General features: G+C 39.4%; 2 protein-coding genes across 2 annotated transcripts in view; both read left to right on the top strand.

The window, feature by feature from the left end:
• The window catches only part of LOC131998550 (uncharacterized), a 70,785-nt gene that overhangs the window by 38,937 nt on the left and 11,535 nt on the right, over positions 1 to 20,313 (top strand). The window lies entirely within an intron of this gene.
• LOC106094937 (probable small nuclear ribonucleoprotein E) lies at positions 11,141 to 11,912 on the top strand. The gene has a single exon (XM_013262177.2). The coding sequence runs from the start codon at positions 11,275 to 11,277 to the stop codon at positions 11,557 to 11,559; it is 285 nt and encodes a 94-aa protein (XP_013117631.1). The 5' UTR covers positions 11,141 to 11,274; the 3' UTR covers positions 11,560 to 11,912.

Consider the following 20,313-nt stretch of genomic DNA (forward strand, 5'->3'; position numbering starts at 1 on the left):
CATAAACCAGCATATTCTTGATCAGTGTAAAAATCTAAGACGATCTAGCCATGTCCGTCCGTCTGTCTGTTGAAATCACGCTACAGTCTTTAAAAATTGAGATATTGAGCTGAAACTTTGCACAGGTTTTTTTTTGTCCATAGGCAGGTTAAGTTCGAAGATGGGCTATATCGGACTATATCTTGATATAGCCCCCATATAGACCGATCCGCCGATTTAGGGTCTTAGGCCCATAAAAGCCACATTTATTATTCGATTTTGCTGAAATCTGGGACAGTGAGTGTCTTAGGCCCTTCGACATCCTTCTTCAGTTTGGTCCAGATCTGTCCAGATTTGGATATAGCTGCCATATAGACCGATATCTCGATTTAAGGTTTTGGACACCATAAAAGGTACATTTATTGTCTGATTTTGCCAAAATTTGACACAGTGAGTTGTGTTAGGCCCATCGACCTTCTTCGCTAAGTTGGCCCAGATCGGTTCAGATTTAGATATAGCTGTCATATAGACCGATCTCTCGATTTAAGATTTTGGGCCATAAAAAGGCGCATTTATTGTCTGAAGTCGACGAAATTTGGGACAGTGAGTTGAGTTAAGCCCTTCGACATTCTTCTGAAATATGGCACAGATCGGTCCAGATTTGGATATAGCTCCCATATAGACCGATCTCTCGATTTAAGGTTTTGTGCCCATAAAAGGCGCACTTATTGCCCAAAGTCGCCGAAATTTGTGAAAAGTGAGTTGTGTCAGATTTGAATATAGCTGCCATTTAGACCGTTCCGACGATTTAGGGTTATAGGCCCATAAAAGCCACATTTATTATCCGATTTTGCTGAAATTTGAGACAGTGAGTTGTATAGGCCCTTCGGCATTCTTCTTCAGTTTGGTCCAGATCGCTCCAGATTTGGATATAGCTACCATATAGACCGATCTCTCCTGATTTAAGGTTTTGGGCCCATAAAAGGTGCATTTGTTGTCCGATTTTGCCAAAATTTCGCACAGTGAGTTGTATGGGCCCTTCGAAATTCTTCTTCAGTTTAGTCCAGATCGGTCCAGATTCGGATATAGCTGCCATATAGACCGATCTCTCGATTTAAGGTTGTGGGACCATAAAAGGCGCATTTATTGTCTGAAGTCGACGAAATTTGGGACAGTGAGTTTAGTTAAGCCCTTCGACATTCTTCTGAAATATGGCAAAGATCGGTCCAGATTTGGATATAGCTGCCATATATAGACCGATCTCTCGATTTAAGGTTTTGTGCCCATAAAAGGCGCACTTATTGTTCGATGTCACAGAAATTTGGGACAGGGAGTTGTGTTAGGCCCTTCGACATTCTTCTTCAATTTGGCTCAGATCGGTCTAGATTTGGACATATCTACCATATAGACCGATCTCTTGATTTAAGGTTTTGGCCCATAAAAGGCGCATTTATTGTCCGATTTCGCCGAAATTTGGTACAGTGAGTTGTGTTAGTCTCTTTGGTTCAGATTTTCATATAGTTGTTATATAGACCGATATCTCGATTTGAAGTCTTGGATCCATAAAAGGCGCATTTACAACACTTTTTCACCGAAATTTGACACAGTGACTTATGTTGACTTTTCGACATCCGTGGCGTATATGGTTCAGATCGGTTTACTTTTAGATATGGCTACTAAAACGACCAATACTTTGTTATGCACAATTGAACAATGACTTGTAGTTATCAGTATTTGGTCCAAATCGGAACATATTTCGATATAGCTGCAATGGGGCATAAGGCATGCATTTTTCACCGGATTTTGACGAAATGTGGTTTACATATATACCCGAGATGGTGGGTATCCAAAGTTCGGCCTGGCCGAACTTAACGCCTGTTTTACTTGTTCTTCTATCTTCCATATATATAAAATGAATTTGTGTTTGATTGTGTATTTGTATGTTTCTTTGTTTGCTTGTTTGTTTGTTTGTGGGTTTGTAAATTTGTTTGTTCCGTATAGACTCAAAAATGGCTTAACCGATTTCTTTTAAATGTTCACAGATTGTCGGCAGTGGTCCGGAAGGAGCAATAGGCTAGATAATATTTTGATAAATCCTCCCCAACCCAAGAACCCCCCAAAATATGGGACTCGAATGAAAGGTATTCGAGAGAAGATTACGAATATGGAAGGAGGAATAGGCTATATAATTTGTTGATATTGGATGGGGCGGACCCCCCCCCCCGGTACCCCAAAAACACCACCCAAAATCAAGGTTGACCAATCGGGACAAAATGGGTATCAAATGAAAGGTATTGGAGAGTAGAATGCGAATATGGTATTGAAAGATGGGTCCATGGAACGCAAGGGTCACTTCAACCCCAAAGTTCCCCAAACAAATATATTGGACGTACATATCAATATGGGACTCAAATGAAAGGTATTCGGCAGTTGATTACGAATATGACATTAAACTTTGTGTCCAAGAATCTATGTGACGCTTTACCTCCAAAAATCGCCTCCAATAGATTATTTGATCAATTAAAACAATGGGGGATCAAATGATAGATATTTTTGAGTAGAGTGCGTCATTCAAATATGTGCTCATGTGGCAGACAGAGTATGGCGCACACACCTCCTATACACTCCTTCCATCAAACGGCTGTATACACCAATCATGACAATATGGGGTTCATTCTGCTCAAATATCTAGCGGACCACCTCACCCCCAAACAGTCGATCAATCATAATGGTCAAAATTGATCATACAGCATTTATCTTCGTTGCGGTTGTTTGCGGTAAAATTTTTTAAATTTTCCACTCTAAGACGGGCCTTAACAATAATTTTCAAAAACAACAGATTTCGGAGGTAGGTGGGTGGGCGATTTAAGCGAAATTTTGCTGGTACCATAACATTAACTTAAAATAAACAAGTAAGAGCGTGTTAAGTTTGGCCGGGACGAATCTTATATACCCTCCACAATGGATAGCATTTGGCGAGTTCTTTGCACGGTATCTCTTTTTGGGCAAACAAAGAATAATGAATAAGAACTGTTGTGCTATTGAAGCTATATCACGTTATAGTCCGATTTGGACCATAAATGAATTGAATGCTGAACATTGTACAAGTCAATGTGTAATATTCAAGTCCATTCGGATAAGAATTGCGACTTGTAGGGGCTCAAGAAGCAAAAAACGGCAGATCGGTTTATATGGGAGCTGTATCAAGCTATAGATCGATTCAGACCATATTAGGCACGTATTTTGAAGGTCATGAGAGAAGCCGTTGTACAAAATTTCAGCCGAATTGGATGAGAATTGCGCCGTCTAGAGGCTGAAGAAATCAGATCGGTTTATATGGCACCTATATCAGGTTATGTACCGATTTGTGCCATACTATGCACAGCGGTTGGAAGTCATAACAAAACATCTCAAGCTAAATTTCAGCCAAATCGGATGAGAATTGCACGCTCTCAAGAAGTCAAGATCCAAGATCGGTTTATGTGGCAGCTATACCAAGTTATGAAGCGATTTAAACCAAACTTAGCACAGTTGTTGAAAGTGATACCAAAACACTTCCTACATTTTTATACCCACCACCGAAGGATGGGGGTATATTCACTTTGTCATTCCGTTTGCAACACATCGAAATATCCATTTCCGACCCTATAAAGTATATATATTCTTGATCAGCGTAAAAATCTAAGACGATCTAGACATGTCCGTCCGTCTATCCGTCTGTCTGTTGACATCACGCTACAGTCTTTAAAAATAGAGATATTGAGCTGAAATTTTGCACAGATTCTTCTTTTGTTCATAAGCAGGTTAAGTTCGAAGATGGGCTATATCGGACTATATCTTGATATAGCCCCCATATAGACCGATCCTCCGATTTAGGGTCTAAGGCCCATAAAAGCCACATTTATTATCCGGTTTCGCTGAAATTTGGGACAGTGAGTTATGTTAGGCCCTTTGACATCCTTTGTAATTTGGCTCAGATCGGTTCAGATTTGGATATAGCTGCCATATAGACCGATCCTCCGGTTAAGGGTCTTAGGCCCACAAAAGCCACATTTATTATCCGATTTTGATGAAATTCGGGACAGTGAATTATGTAAGGGCCATCGACATCCTTTGTTAATTTGGCTCAGATCGGTCCAGATTTGGATATAGCTGCCATATAGATCGATCCTCCGATTTATGGTGTAAGGCCCATAAAAGCCACATTCATTATCCGATTTTGCTGAAATTTGGGACAGTGAGTTGTGTTAGGCCAGATTTGGATATAGCTGCCATGTAGACCGATATCTCGATTTAAAGTCCTGGCCCCATAAAAGGCGCATTTATAATCCGATTTCACTGAAATTTGACACAGTGACTTATGTTCGGCTTTTCGACATCCGTGTCGTATATAGTTCAGATCGGTATGAGGTATATGAGTATAAGGTATGAAATTTTCACCGAATTTTGATGAAAGATGGTATACATATATACCCGAGGTGGTGGGTATCCAAAGTTCGGCCCGGCCGAACTTAACGCCTTTTTACTTGTTGTTTGTTTGTTTGTTTGTTTGTTTGTTTGTTTGTTTGTTTGTTTGTTTGTTTGTTTGTTTGTTTGTTTGTTTGTTTGTTTGTTTGTTTGTTTGTTTGTTTGTTTGTTTGTTTGTTTGTTTGTTTGTTTGTTTGTTTGTTTGTTTGTTTGTTTGTTTGTTTGTTTGTTTGTTTGTTTGTTTGTTTGTTTGTTTGTTTGTTTGTTTGTTTGTTTGTTTGTTTGTTTGTTTGTTTGTTTGTTTGTTTGTTTGTTTGTTTGTTTGTTTGTTTGTTTGTTTGTTTGTTTGTTTGTTTGTTTGTTTGTTTGTTTGTTTGTTTGTTTGTTTGTTTGTTTGTTTGTTTGTTTGTTTGTTTGTTTGTTTGTTTGTTTGTTTGTTTGTTTGTTTGTTTGTTTGTTTGTTTGTTTGTTTGTTTGTTTGTTTGTTTGTTTGTTTGTTTGTTTGTTTGTTTGTTTGTTTGTTTGTTTGTTTGTTTCTTTGTTTCTTTGTTTCTTTGTTTGTTTGTTTGTTTGTTTGTTTGTTTGTTTGTTTGTTTGTTTGTTTGTTTGTTTGTTTGTTTGTTTGTTTGTTTGTTTGTTTGTTTGTTTGTTTGTTTGTTTGTTTGTTTGTTTGTTTAAGACTTTAAAATGGGCTGAACCGGTTTTCTTGAAATTTTCACAGATGGTGCATAGTGATTCCGTGGTGAAAATAGGGTACTACATTTTTCATATCTGTTTCATATCTGGGGGATCAGACCCTCCCCCTTACCCTAATTTTTAGAAATGCCAGATCTTGGAGATAAGTGGTGCAATTTAAGCGAAATTTGTGTGCTCTCTTATAGCAACCTAAAAACAAAAATTCGGTATCCCAATTTCGGATGGGGTACCTAGGGGCACCGCCCCACCCCCAAAACCTACCACATATATGGAAAGACCTATCAGGGCAGTATGGGACTCAAATGTTGGAGCAAGTCTTTTGGGGGACCACCCCAACCCGCAAAACACCCCTAAATTGGACATATATACCGACCATGACCATATGGGACTCAAATGAAAGGTATTTGCGAGTAGAATACGAATCTGATATCCATATGTGGGACCAAAACACCCCCCAAACAGGACTTACTTTCTGACCATGGCAATATGGGTCTTAAATAAAAGGTATTTGAGAGTTAAATACGAATTTGGTATTCAAATGTGCGACGAAGTGTTTGGGGGGCCACTCTTTCCCAAAAACACCCCCAAACAGGACAAATCTACGGCCATAGCAATATGAGGCTCAAATGAAAGGCCTTTGAGAGTTAAGCACGGATCTGATATCAATATTCGGGAAAAGTGTCAATGGGGCCACCTCACCCGCATTACACCACCAAAATATTGGGTTGTCCAAAAAGTAAATGCGGATTTTTTAAAAGAAAGTAAATGCATTTTTAATAAAACTTAGAATGAACTTTAATCAAATATACTTTTTTTACACTTTTTTTCTAAAGCAAGCTAAAAGTAACAGCTGATAACTGACAGAAGAAAGAATGCAATTACAGAGTCACAAGCTGTGAAAAAATTTGTCAACGCCGACTATATGAAAAATCCGCAATTACTTTTTGGGCAACCCAATAGGACGTAGTTGCGGACAATTGCAATATTGCAGGGACCGTTACGGTTTAGTGCTATCGAAAAAGTTTTTTTTTTAATCGTTTTTTGTGACTTAAAAAAAACTCATGTAAAACAGTTATATTTCAACGTAAAATAAAATGTTGGTTAAAAACTCTTAAAAAGAGATTTTTATTTATCCTTCAGAAATAAAACTCTTTTTAGGAGTTTTATTTTTTCCTTCAGAACATAAAACTCATTTTTCAAAGTTCGCCGCTCATCTGATCATTACAATTTGTAAAGCAATGTAATGACTTCATGAAACATATTTTTTTTTTTTTTTTTGCAGACAAGTGTAAATCGAATTCAATTGACATTATGCGTCGTTTAGTACAACAAAAACGAAGTAGGCCTTGCTATGTTCGCCAAATTTATTGCCATTAAGTATTTCATTGTTTATGTTAAACCCACTTTACTTAGCTTTAATGGTTTAAGCACATCGTTTGTCTGCCATACTGCATATTACTGCAATACTATTCATAGATAATCACATACTGATATCGGTTTTTTGCATTAAACAAATTTAGTAATTAAAAAGTGGAACTGAATGAGTGTTTTTAATATAAATAAATTTAAACTTAACATAATATCCATTTAACAAGGCGTTAAGTTCGGCCGGGCTGAACTTTGGATACGCACCACCTCGGGTATATATGTAAATCACCCCTCATCAAAACCCGGTGAAAATTGCATACCTTATGTCCCATAGCAGTTATAATGAAATATGTTTCGATTTGGACCAAATACAAATGAGTACAAGTCATTGTTCAACTGTGTATAACATAATATTGGTCTTTTTTTTAAAAATAAACCGATCTGAACCATATACAACATACTAGGTGTCGAAAAGCCTAACATAAGTCACTGTTTCAAATTTCAGTGATATCGGATTATAAATGCGTTTTTTATGGGGCCCAGACTTTAAATCGAGATATCGGTCTATATGGCAGCTATATGCAAATCTTGATCGATCTAGACCAAATTTCAGAAATATATGGAGGGGCTTAACTTAACCCTCTGTCCCAAATTTCGGCAACATCGGACAATAAATGCGCCTTTAATGGGCCCAAAACATTACATCGAGAGATGTATCCAAATCTGGACCGATCTGAGCCAAATTGAAGAAGAATGTCGAAGGTCCTAACACAACTCACAGTCCGAAAATTCGGCGACATCGGACAATAAATGCGCCTTTTATGGGCTCAAAACCGTAAATCGAGAGATCGGTCTATATGACAGCTATATCGAAATCTGGACCGATCTGTGCCGTACTGCAGAAGTATGTCAAGGGTCTTAACTTAACTCGCTGTCCCAAATTTCGGCGACATCGGACAATAAATGAGCCTTTTATGGGCTCGCAACTTTAAATCAAGTCGGTCTATATGGCAGCTATATCCAAACCAGGTCCGATTAAGGCTAAATTGGAGAAAGATGTTGAAGGGCCTAAGACAACTAACTATCCCAAATTTTAGCAAAATCGGATAATAAATGTGGCTTTTATGGGCTTAAGACTCTAAATCGGAGGATCGGTCCATATGGCAGCTATAACCAAATCTGGACCGATCCGGGCCAAATGAACGAAGGATGTCGAAGGGCCTTACACAACTTACTGTCCCAAATTTCAGCAAAATCGGATAATAAATGTGGCTTCTATGGGCCTAAGACCCTACACCGGCGGACCGGTCTATATGGGGGCTATATCAATATATAGTCCGATCCTTCGGTGGGGGGTATAAAAAACCGCTAAATCGGAGATACGTATTTACCGATCGTGGCTATATAGGACTCAAATGAAAGGCATTTGGGGGTAGAGCACGAAATTCATAACCCCTTTCACGACCACACCCTAATCCCTCCAGCCACCACCCTGGGGGCCTTCCCACTTCCAAATTCCCCATGAGAATATTGTGTTAAAAAAAAGTCTTTTAAGAATGGAGTACATCTAACATCGAAACTTAGATGACCCTAAAACTGTCGAGCGAATTCAGAGGCCAATAAAGATCATAAGGGATTCAGATAAAGGCATTTATATTGTTATACTGTTAGTCAAGCGATATACACATACTATTTTCGTAGCAAGGTATTGGACTAAAAGCTCTTTAATTGTCGAAAATAAATATTCAAAGAATAATTCTGTTCCATATAAAGTAAGAGAAGGCGCAGCGAAGCGGGCGCTGTTCAGCTAGTTTACTTTAATTATTTCCTAATTCAATCTTATGTATCGCCATCTGTTATTAGTAAATATTACTATATTTTATTAAAAAAACAAAACTACGCATTTTTGTCTGTGCTTAACAAAACAGCACAATTGTTGTTAGTCAAGACAATCACCGCATATCATAGCCTACTTAGTCATTCACAATATATGGATACATTCACAACAAATAAATGTGAATGAGGGTAATTTGAAGAAAATTTCCCACATTGCACAAAATTTCCTTTTTTACTCTATGACACCCTGGCGACATCTAACAAAGAAATGTTAAGTCACAAACACCCGTCAAACAGCAGTAATGCCAGATGTGAAAATATTGTATTATAAAGTATGGCGGGCAAAATATGTGATAGTAACAAAAACTCACGTGTAATCATGGCGAGACAATTACAACAACCACAAATCATATGGAGCAATCCGTCATCTTGTCATCAAGCTGATCGACGTTTTGCCAATACACACGAAGAAATTTGTAGGCATGTGTGTATACGTGTGCCAAAATGAGCAGAGAATATGCGAGAAAGCAGATAACAACAAAGAGAATGGAAACAAAAATCTGACGTCTTAATACCGTCAAACCTGGCCTGCTGCTAACAGTTGTTCGTGTGACACCACATTATTAAATCCGTATTGACATGCAATAGAATTAAATGTTGATGATTTTACAAGATATAATAGTTCCCTTTACTCTTGGAAGGAGCTTTTTAATACAGAAATACAACGTTTAAGAAGCCTTAGAAAAGCGATGGAGGCCACCGTAACGCAGAGGTTAGCATGTTCGCCAATGATTTTGAACGCCATGGTTCGAATCCTAACATGAACATCAGAAAAAATTTTCTGCGGTAGTTATCCCCTCCTAATGGTGGCGACATTTGTTAGGAACTATGCCACTTGAACAACAAATGGCATGACAACCATGTAAAAACTTCTCCCCAAAGAGGTGTTTCATTGCACACCGACCGGACTTGGAACGAAATCGGGTAATAAATGGGTTTAAACCCATAAATCGGTATATATTACAGCTAATGGGTTGCCCAAAAAGTAATTGCGGATTTTTCATATAGGCGGCGTTGACAAATTTTTTCACAGCTTGTGACTCGGTAATTGCATTCTTTCTTCTGTCAGTTATCAGCTGTTACTTTTAGCTTGCTTTAGAAAAAAAGTGTAAAAAAAGTATATTTGGTTAAAGTTAATTCTAAGTTTTATTAAAAATGCATTTACTTTCTTTTAAAAAATCCGCAATTACTTTTTTGGCATCCCAATATATATACCCAAATAGGGTATATTAATATGGCTGCTTACGAGCATCTATACCAGGGAATAGCAGCAAACCTTAAAGTGGTTTGCTGCTATATGAGTTTACACGATAGACATGAAGTGAATGACACTCACATATTATACCAACAATCGTTGTTGACGCTTCTCAACTACCGATGACGCTCACGATTCTCAACCACCAAAACATGAAATGCCATTTTATGATTCGTTGAGCAACTAATGGTGATTTCGATTCTGAAAAAAAATGTTACACTAATGTTGCACTTATACGGGAGAACATTTTGGGAATGCTGCCTTATCCCTCTCATAGTTTTACACTTTTTACATTTTCAATCGAACATGTTAATATGCCCGTATATTGTAATTTCAACCAAATAATGCTGTAAAATGTAGCAATGCATCTAATATGCCGTTAGCTAAATAAAACGCGATTACTTTTTCCTTTTTTTATGTATTTCTTTTTAATATTTTGCCAAACATTCTACAAATTGTTTTCTTCTTCTTCTTTTCAACCAAAATTTGCTTGAACGGTGGCATGCACATGAGATGATAGCAGCTGATTTAAAGTGCGGCATTCTCCATCCTAGCCTAGCCACGGTGTAGAAAATGCAGCATTTTTTCACTTTCAGTGGGCAACACCATTACAAACGAACATTTACCCGGTGGTGGGGTTACACTTTTTTGGAGAATCGAACACAAAATTTCGATCTCAGTGCAACATGTCGAAAAAATCACAAAAATCACAATCGAAATCACCATAAGTGTTTTTGCTAATGAGCATAACATGATTGCTGGTCGTATTTTACATTTGGGGCAATACTCACAAGGCTCACATGGATCGCAACTGAATAGATAACACACACACATACAGCTATCGTTAAAATGAGCGTTGACTTGCGTGAGGCATAACTTAGCCGTCTACATTGTGGGCAGACGTCACTAAATTTAAACGACTTATTTGGCATAAAATAAGTAAAATTATTGTTTTAATATATCATTGGCAACTAAAAAGTTGTTATTTAAGAATAGTGGATAAAAGTACAGTTTTGTGTTTGTAGTTTATTAAAATGATGGCGCCGCTGTTTAGTGATTTTTCCATAACGGCGTCAATAGTTTGTTTACCAGGCATGAGTTTCGTTCATCATTCTCATGTAAACATCTCTATATTGGAACGTTCGAATTTGCAATATAACTGCTAGCAGTAATGGAAAATATTTTCGAAATATATTCATTACGCAAATAATTATTTTCTGGCTTTTTCCTGTATTATTATGTGGCGCGCACATATTGTTTACTTTTGATTTTTGACAAACGTTAAAATTTGTCAGTGTTAGAAAAAATGGTCGATTGGCAGAACAAAATGAAATTTTTTTCTCACCAGTGTACAAATAATTTTTACATCTCACCATAGGAGATTGCTATCATTCGACACACGCTCATAGGGGGATTTTTTTGTTAACCTTAGTAAAATGTGTACAAACCCTGTGGCATCACTAAACCGTTGGCAACCCTCTGGCATCATCAAACACGTTTGACAGCTCACAAGACAACAAAACGCCGGGCATAATCGTTTCCACATAAAGGTGTGGAAATTTCATTGAAATTAATTTGCTTTTCCATAAAAGCTTGCTAAAACTGCTGCCAAAATGTCCTTCAAAGGCAACACCAAAGTACAGAAGGTGATGGTGCAGCCCATCAACTTGATTTTTCGTTATCTGCAAAATCGTTCCCGCGTCCAAGTGTGGCTGTATGAAAATGTCAATCTGCGCATAGAGGGTCATATCGTTGGCTTTGATGAGTACATGAATCTTGTGCTGGATGATGCCGAGGAGGTTTGGGTGAAGACCAGAACGCGTAAAAACTTGGGACGCATTATGTTGAAAGGAGATAATATTACCCTCATACAAAACGTTAGCCCCTCAAAAGATTGAGGTTAAGTCTGTGGAGAGCAGTAATCAGCAGCAAAGGCGGCAGTGGATAGCTCAACAATAGCACACACACGCATTCACTCTAACCAGTTGTCCATTAAGAGCTAGCTGTGCCGAAGGGTTTCGTTGTTGAACCCTTGTAGTTTAAGTTTTATAATTTATACGTATGAAATTTTATAACTGAAATTGTGTCCTTTTATTTCCATTTACTTCAATTTAATGATAATCCCCAAGACTTCTATTTAGATGCTGCATTGACTTTCTACAAAAAGTGAAGGAAGAACATGCATTTATACCTCAAATTTTATTATATAGAAACAAAACAATAAAGCGAAATGAATTCTATGGACCATAAAGGAGGCTTCAATTTCAGTTGCTGTGGCAATGAAATCTACAACAAATATAGGAAAAGTTTTTAGAAATCTGCCTTAGTTTCTGTCGCCTGAAGGAAGATGTTCGTGTCGTTTTTAAAAGAATGTACCTATTAATGTAAGTCTAAGTTTACGAAGTCTTAACCGAATTTGAGCTGGTAGATTTGGCAGTGATTTTCATATTTGTCCTAAAAAAATTCAAACTCTTTAGGGAGTCGTCGACATAAAAGTGTATCAAGGTATATGGAGATTGTATAGTTATATATTACAACTGGAACTGATATTTTTTGTTTTTTAGTAGCCTTATGTACTGCAAACAAAGATACGGATTTGTTGTCGTAGCCACATTTGCATGTGGAGGTGGCAATCCTCGTCAAGCTCATGTAGGTGTGCAAGTTCGTTCCGGTCCAAAGGACCGATCGCCGCTGAAACAGGTTGGCTATTAGTTATTAATTTAAAGGCGCCAATAACTTGCCTTGTCATATCGAGCGTCTTAGGCACTCAGTATTTATGCAAGAGCCGCCAGGCCTTTCACTGACTCTCCGCTCAATACTCCTGATTGTCCGCAGCTGCCGTTGCAGCTACTGCGTATGGCGCATTCCACCATCCGCAATCTATGAACGCGCCCGGTAGCTCTCAGCTAAGCTTTTCGTGACAGTGATGAGCACCACACAGATCGGACCTCTGCCTGTGTGGTGCTCACAGCTAACCCGTGCCGGGTTGCCTGGTGCTTGGATTCTTTGGTTTTGCTTGAAGACTAATACTAAGTACATAAGGCATATGATGCTCGATATGACAAGGCGAGTTATTGGCGCCTTTAAATAACCAATGGCCACACTGTTCCTGCGGCGATTGGTCCTTTGGACCGGAACGAGGGAGTTATTGGCGCCTTTAAATAACCAATGGCCACACTGTTCCTGCGGCGATTGGTCCTTTGGACCGGAACGAGCTTGCTCACGTACAGGAGCTTGACGAGGATCGCCACCTCCACATGAAAATGTGGCTACAACAACAACGAAGACAGCGCCGCCGTCAGATCCCATTTCAATCCTACGGCCCGCCTACATTATGTCCAACATTTGTGGGACATTTATAGTTTGTTTGACTATGAGCTCACTTATGTAAAATCGGTGTGGCAAGTGATAGCATGTGTAGGGTATGCGGGGAAGATGATGATTCGTTGGAGCAATCCCTTTGTCATTGCCCGGCTTTCGCGTCTAACAGATGCCGGCATTTAGGTGGGGACACTATACCAGACATGAACCAACTAAGGGGAGTGGCATGGAAAACAAGGGTTTTGTAAATAGCGCGGAATACCTAACTTAAAATTTTCTTTTTAAGGCCAATTAAATCTACTTTTATTATTCGATTTCACTGAAATTTAGGACAGTGAGTTGTGTAAGACCTCCCGACATCCTTGTTCAAAACGGCCCAGATCGGTCTAGATTTAGATATAGCTGCTATATGGAGTCCTTGGGCCCATAGAAGCCACATTTATTGCCCGATTTTGCTGAAATTCGGGACAGTGAGTTATGTTACGCCGCTCGACATCCTTGGTAAATTTGGCCCGGATCGGTCCAGATTTGGATAAAGATGCCATATATACCGATCTCCCGATTTAAGGTCTTGGGCCCATAAAAGGCGATTTATTGTCCGATTTCGATGAAATTTGCGACAGGGAGTTATGTTAGGCCCCTCGATATTCTTGTTAAATTTGACCCAGATCGGTTCAGATTTAAATGTAGCTGCCATATAGACCGATTTCTCGTTTTAAGGTTTTAGGTCCATAAAAAGGTGCATTTATGTTGTTTTTGTAGCAGTTTGTTGTGTTCTATCTTTCTGCTTGATTCTGTTGAGTGTCAAGATCCAAAAACTCTGCGACTAAGATGGGTGCGTCCAGAGGGATCTGAGTCTGAGTCGAGTGGGTGTGGCTGGGCAGTTAAACAGGTGCCGTGTATCGTATGGTCACACGTCTGCATCAATCCTTGCTCTGTAGGAATTGAGGCGGCTGCATCTGCCGGAACGTAATTGAGCCAGAACTACTCTGGTTTGCCGGGGGAGGTCAATTTCTTCAGGAGCAATGGGAGGCGATCGTTCTCCGAGGACTACATTCACCTAGTATCTATTTACCGCACCTCCATCGTGTCTGCATGAATGTTGTCTAGACCCGCTTGATCTAGAGGTTCTCTCTTGTAGCGCTGAACCCTCTCTCTGATCGCTGAACACGCTCTGGTTCATGTAGATCTACCTTAAGGCTTCTGGGCGGTGGATATCTATCCACAAGATGATGATTTGGATGGTCTCTGCGATAACAGTCCAAAAGGTATTGCTTAGACAGCTAGTTGTCTCCTGATGGATGTGGTCCACATGATAACTTAGGGGATAGCCTGTCACAGGTCGGAGGGCGGCATTCTGACAGATCTGAAAATTATTCCACTGCGTGTCACAGAGCTGACGAGATCACCCTGGCGCTGCATAACTTACCACTGACCGGCCAATTGCTTTGTACGTGGTTAACAAGGTTTCTTTGTCTGCACCCCAAGTGCTGCCGGCAAGTGATTTGAGGACCTTATTTCTACTTTTGACTATAGCAAATTGCTGTGGCATGTGGGAAGAATGTGTAAGAGCTGTCAAATGTGACGAAAAGTATTTTGGGACACTTGGTGGCTGGAATCATTTCTCCATCGACCATCACAGTCAGCTCGGCATTTATAGTGAACAATGTGGCTGAAGATTTGGTGGCAGATATCTTCAGATTTTTTGCAGCGAAATATGAGGCAAGTATGATACGATCTCTATGCCGTCTGGAGGGGGTGGAATAGAGGATAGGTAGAGGTTAAATAGTGCCGGAGATATCACCCCGCCTTGGGGTACTCCCTGTTTCACTCTACGGTGCGTTGACTTCTTATCCTTTAATTCCACAAATGCCTGGCGACCACACAGATAATTCGTGACCCAGCGTTTCAGGCCTGGCTGGAGGGACGTGTTGGCGAAGTCCTCAAATAGTTTGGCATGGCCGACCGTGTCGAATGCTTTCGATAAGTCCATGGCCTGGACTGATTGAAGCCACGGCAAATGTGTGCGTTGATGGCATGCAAAGCAGTTCTTGTGCTATGTAGTCTTCGGATTTGACTGAGTCTCCTACGAGACTCAGGAGGAGTAATGCCTCAAGCATTTTTGCTACTGGTGAGAGAAGGGAGATCGGTCTGTCTGTACGACTCCCCCAAACTCGGGTCCTTTCCAGGCTTCAGTAGCCGGATCACTCTGCCTATTTTCCAGACATCGGGAACTATAAGTGTGTTCAAAGACAGGTTGAGGATAGTAGTAATGTATTCAACTCCAGGTAAATCCAGATTCTTCAGCATCAGTGTAGAGATTCAGGTACAAAGGCCCGATCGGCACGGGAACAGGTTGGCCATTGGTTATTTAAAGGCGCACATAAACCGCCTTATAATATCGAGCATCATGGGCCACCCGGACTCTCATTAAGACTCTCCACTCGATACCGCCGATTGTCCGCGACTGAAGTTGCAGCTACTTCGTATGGAGCATTCCACTATCCGCAACCTGTGGACGCGCTCGGTAGCACGCGGCTAAGCTTCTCGTGGCATCACTGAACACCACACAGATCGAACCTCTTTGTTGCAGTCTGGTAGCACCCAGCTAAGTTTCTAGCGATAACGAAGAACACGCCCAGCAGTGATGGCCCACTCATACAGTTACATAATTTGTATGCCCAGAGGATTAGACAAGAATTTGTCATAGTTGGTGTGTGTTTTCCCATAGCCTCTCTAGATTTTGAAGATCCATCCCAAAATACAACATGACCATCACAAATTGTAATAGGTGGTGAAGAGGGTCTATTGTTTATCATAATGGTCATGCTTGTCGACTTTACATTGAACTGCTGGGGTACTAATTCAACAATGTGGTTGAGATTTGGTACCGAAAAACTTTGGGTTCCATTCATCGAAATAACAGGCAAGTCCCTCGACAAGGTGGATATTCGTCCTAACACATCAAAGTGCAGGCCTGTACAATTGTCGAGCGAGCTGAATCTGGAAGTAAACAGGGTAGTCAACTAACATAAGTGGCGGCTGGAACACTTGTAGCAATATAGTGTACACACTCCTATGTCACTCTCGAACCCCGATAGAAGGGATGACAAGACCTAAATCACTTTTGGCGACGTACCTGTTACTGTACCGAAGGGATGCGCCAGGTCAATTTATTGAGCATCTCGAGAGTGAGAAGTCTAAGAGGAGAGCCATTCGACGTATCCCTGGTCCCCGAGCCTCACAATTTGCCGTAGACGAAATGAAAATATCATCATTGGCACCAAGTCATCCAAGGCGTGGGGCCCCGACGGAATCTCGACATTGATGCTGGAGAATCTGGATCAACCTGGAGTTTAGTACTTCACGACTGTCCTCAACCAGTCTTTGAACAGTGTATAGTACCAGAAGTCTGGAAGATGGGCAGAATGATATCGCTACTGAGTAGTGGTTGAGCGATACTGACCGATAAATATGTATGGATGCTACATCCAAATTTGACCCGATTTTGAAGAAATCTTGCAGATTTGTTAAAATCAGTAACAAAACAATCCAAATTTTGTGCAGATCGGTTAAAAATTGTGTTTATAAGTGTAAATATATATAGGAGCTATATCCAAATCTGAGCGAATTTAGCGAAGTTTCGAATATATGTTTAGATAAGTAACAAAACAATGCGTGCCAAATTTTAAGCAGATTAGTCGAAAAATGTTGTTACTACGGCCGTATGAGGGCTATATCCAAATCTGAACGCCAGATCGGTTGAAAATTGCAGTTACTACGGCCATTTGAGTGCAAATCCGGCGATACATATAAATGGGAGCTATATCTAAATCTGAACCGATTTTTACCAAAATCAAAAGCGTTCGTCCTTGGACCAAAAAAGTGACATGTACAAAATTTCGTGACGATTGGACAACAAATCGGATGAAAATTGTGGCTTCCAGGGGCTCAAGAAGTCTAATCGGGAGATCGGTTTATATGGGAGTTATATCAGGTTATGGACCGATTTGAACCGCACTTAACACAGCTGTTGAAAATCATAAGACAACACCATGGGCAAAATTTAGGCCAAATCGGATGAAAATTGTGGCTTGCAGCTGCTCAAGAAGTCAAATCGGGAGATCGGTTTATATGGGAGTTATACCAGGATATTTACCGATTTGAACCATACTTGTCACAGTTGTTGGAGGTCATAACAGAATGCTGTGTACAAAACTTAAGCCAAATCGGATGAAAATTGTGGCTTCCAGGGGCTCAAGAAGACAAATCAGGAGATCGGTTTATGTGGGAGCTATATCCAAATCTGAACCAAAATGGCCCATTTGCAATCTACAACGAATTACATCAATATTTAGTATCTGTGCAAAATTTCGAGCGGCTTGCTTCACGCGTTCGACCGCTATCGTGATTTCGACAGACGGACGGACATGGCTTGATCGAATCAGAATTTCGAGAGGATCCAGAATATATCTACTTTATGGGGCTGCAGATCAATATTTCGAGGTGTTACAAACGAAATGACTAGATTCGTTTACCCCCATCCGATGGTGATGGGTATAAAAATGATTGAAATTTTTAAAAATATAAATTAATGATTTAATTGATTCAATTTTAAATATAATTATAATTTTGGATATCTTCAATTAATTTTTTAGTCGACCCAGTTAAAAAATAATTGAAATTTTTTGAAAATTCCAATTAATTTCTATGTTAGGTACACAGATATTTACATCCTGGAACTTGAGGTGCGTTGATTGGGCAAAGGTCCGATTGCACACGTATATAAAAAACTCCTCCGTGGGGGTTTTCCAAATAATTTCGAGAGTCGGGTAGGGGTGCCAAAAGAGTTTTTGGGGATTTAAAAACAAACAAGTAAAAAGGCGTTAAGTTCGGCTGGGCCGAACTTTGGATACCCACCACCTCGGATATATATGGAAACCATCTTTCGTCAAAATCCGGTGCAAAACTCATACCTATATATATATATATATATATAGCTATATCAATATATGCTCCGATTTGGACCAAATACTAATAAGTAAAAGTCATTGTTCAATTGTATATAACAAAATATTGGTCTTTTTAGTAGCTATATCTAATAATAAACCGATTTGAACTATATACGACACGGATGTCGAAAAGCATAACATAAGTCAGTGTGTCAAATTTCAGTGCTGATCTGAGCCAAATTGACGGAGGATGTTGAAGGGGATAACACAACTCACTGTCCCAAATTTCCGTAAAATTGGGTAATAAATGTGGCTGTTATGGGCCTAAGACCCTAAATTGGAGGATCGCTCTATATGGCAGCTATACTCCAATCTGAACCGATCTAAGCCATATTGACGGAGAATGTCGAGGGGCTTAAGACAACGTACTGCCCCAAATTTCAGCAAAATCGGAAAATAAATGTAGCTTTTTATGGGCCTATGACCCTAAATCGGAGGATCGGTCTAAATGGCAGCTATATCCAAATCTGAAGCGATCTGAGCCGTATTGACGGAGGATGTAGAGAGGCCTAAGACAACATACTGTCCCAAATTTCAGCAAAATCAGATAATAAATGTGGCTTTTATGGGCCTATGACCCTAAATCGGAGGATCGGTCTATATGGCAGCTATATCCAAATCTGAACCGATCTGAGCCATATGGACGGAGGATGTCGAAGGGCCTAAGACAACTTACTTTTCCAAATTTCAGCAAAATCGGATAATAAATGTGGCTTTTATTGGCCGAAGACCCTAAATCGGCGGATCTGTCTATATGGCAGCTATATCCAAATCTGAACCGATCTAAGCCATATGGACAGAGGATGTCGAAGGGCCTTAGACAACTTACTTTTCTAAATTTCAGCAAAATCGGATAATAAATGTGGCTTTTATGGGCCTAAGACCCTTAATCGGAGGATCGGTCTATATGACAGCTATATCCAAATCTGAACCGATCTGAGCCATATAGACGAAGGATGTTGAAGGGCCTAAGACAACTTACTTTTCTAAATTTCAGCAAAATCGGATAATAAATGTGGCTTTTATGGGCCTAAGACCCTTAATCGGAGGATCGGTCTATATGGGGGCTATATCAAGATATAGTCCGATATAGCCCATCCTCGAACTTAACCTGCTTATGGATAAAAAAAGAATCTGTGCAAAATTTCAGCTCAATATCTCTATTTTTGAAGACTGTAGCGTGATTTCAACAGACAGACGGACGGACATGTCTAGATCGTTTTAGATTTTTACGCTGATCAAGAATATATATACTTTATAGGGTCGGAAATGGATATTTCGATGTGTTGCAAACGGAATGACAAAATGAATATATCCCCATCCGTCGGAGGTGGGTATAAAAAAGGTACGGAATAGGTGAACTTTGCATAGGGCGAACAGGTAGAGCTAGAACTTCTAAATATGGCGTAAATGATTGTTGTTGCGAAATAAAGGGGATAGATAGAAAAAATATGAAAAATAATAATGGAAACCATTTCATAAAAATTATCGATGTCTTGACAAATATACGATAAGTTGTACCAAATATGAAATGTTGAAATCGTACCAGAAGTGGAATAAAAATAACTTAAGTCCTGTAATTGGTACGATATCGTACCGGTATGTACCGGACGACAAGAAGATTGTTTTGAAATTTGTACATTTAGGTACTAAAACGTAAACGATGGTACTTTTTTTACGGATTGAGTTAAAGATTTCAAAATTGTGATACAGTTATACCTTGACAGCAATTATCGGACTACTAGAGCTTTTTTTTAATTCGTACATTTAGGCACAAAAACTTTCAAAATGTTCTTTCTTTACGGATAAGGCTAGAGATATTAAAATTGCAATACAGTTACGCCTTGATATTGGGTGTACCATCGAGGACAGCGAAGCGACCCGGCATATGCTAGTATATTCATGATTTAGATAATTTACATTGACGTACAACTAAAAATCATTGTCTTAATAATTTATAACCATTTAACGAAAAAGCTGCATATAATGATTTTGGCATAAAATAGAAACTGCTATCAAAAGAAGTAGGATTATTGCCATAATTTTTTTTTAAACCATCAAATGCAACAAGACATTAAAACGGATTCTAGAAATCTCATTTCTAAGAGTTTTGAGAAATTTTTTCGTTTGATTTTTGGGATATAAAAAATTGCCGTCTTTTGATAAGCCAATTATCACCCTAATCATTACGGGAAAAATTGTTGTAACTGGTTTGAGTCGTCTACTTTACACCAATCCAAACTTCATTACCATACCACCTTCCTAACTCGAGCTATAATTTTTCTAAGGCAGCTCTATTCTGAGGTATTTTTCGTCGTT

Source organism: Stomoxys calcitrans, chromosome 1 (genome assembly GCF_963082655.1).
Source record: "Stomoxys calcitrans chromosome 1, idStoCalc2.1, whole genome shotgun sequence".
Taxonomy (NCBI): Eukaryota; Metazoa; Arthropoda; class Insecta; order Diptera; family Muscidae; genus Stomoxys; species Stomoxys calcitrans.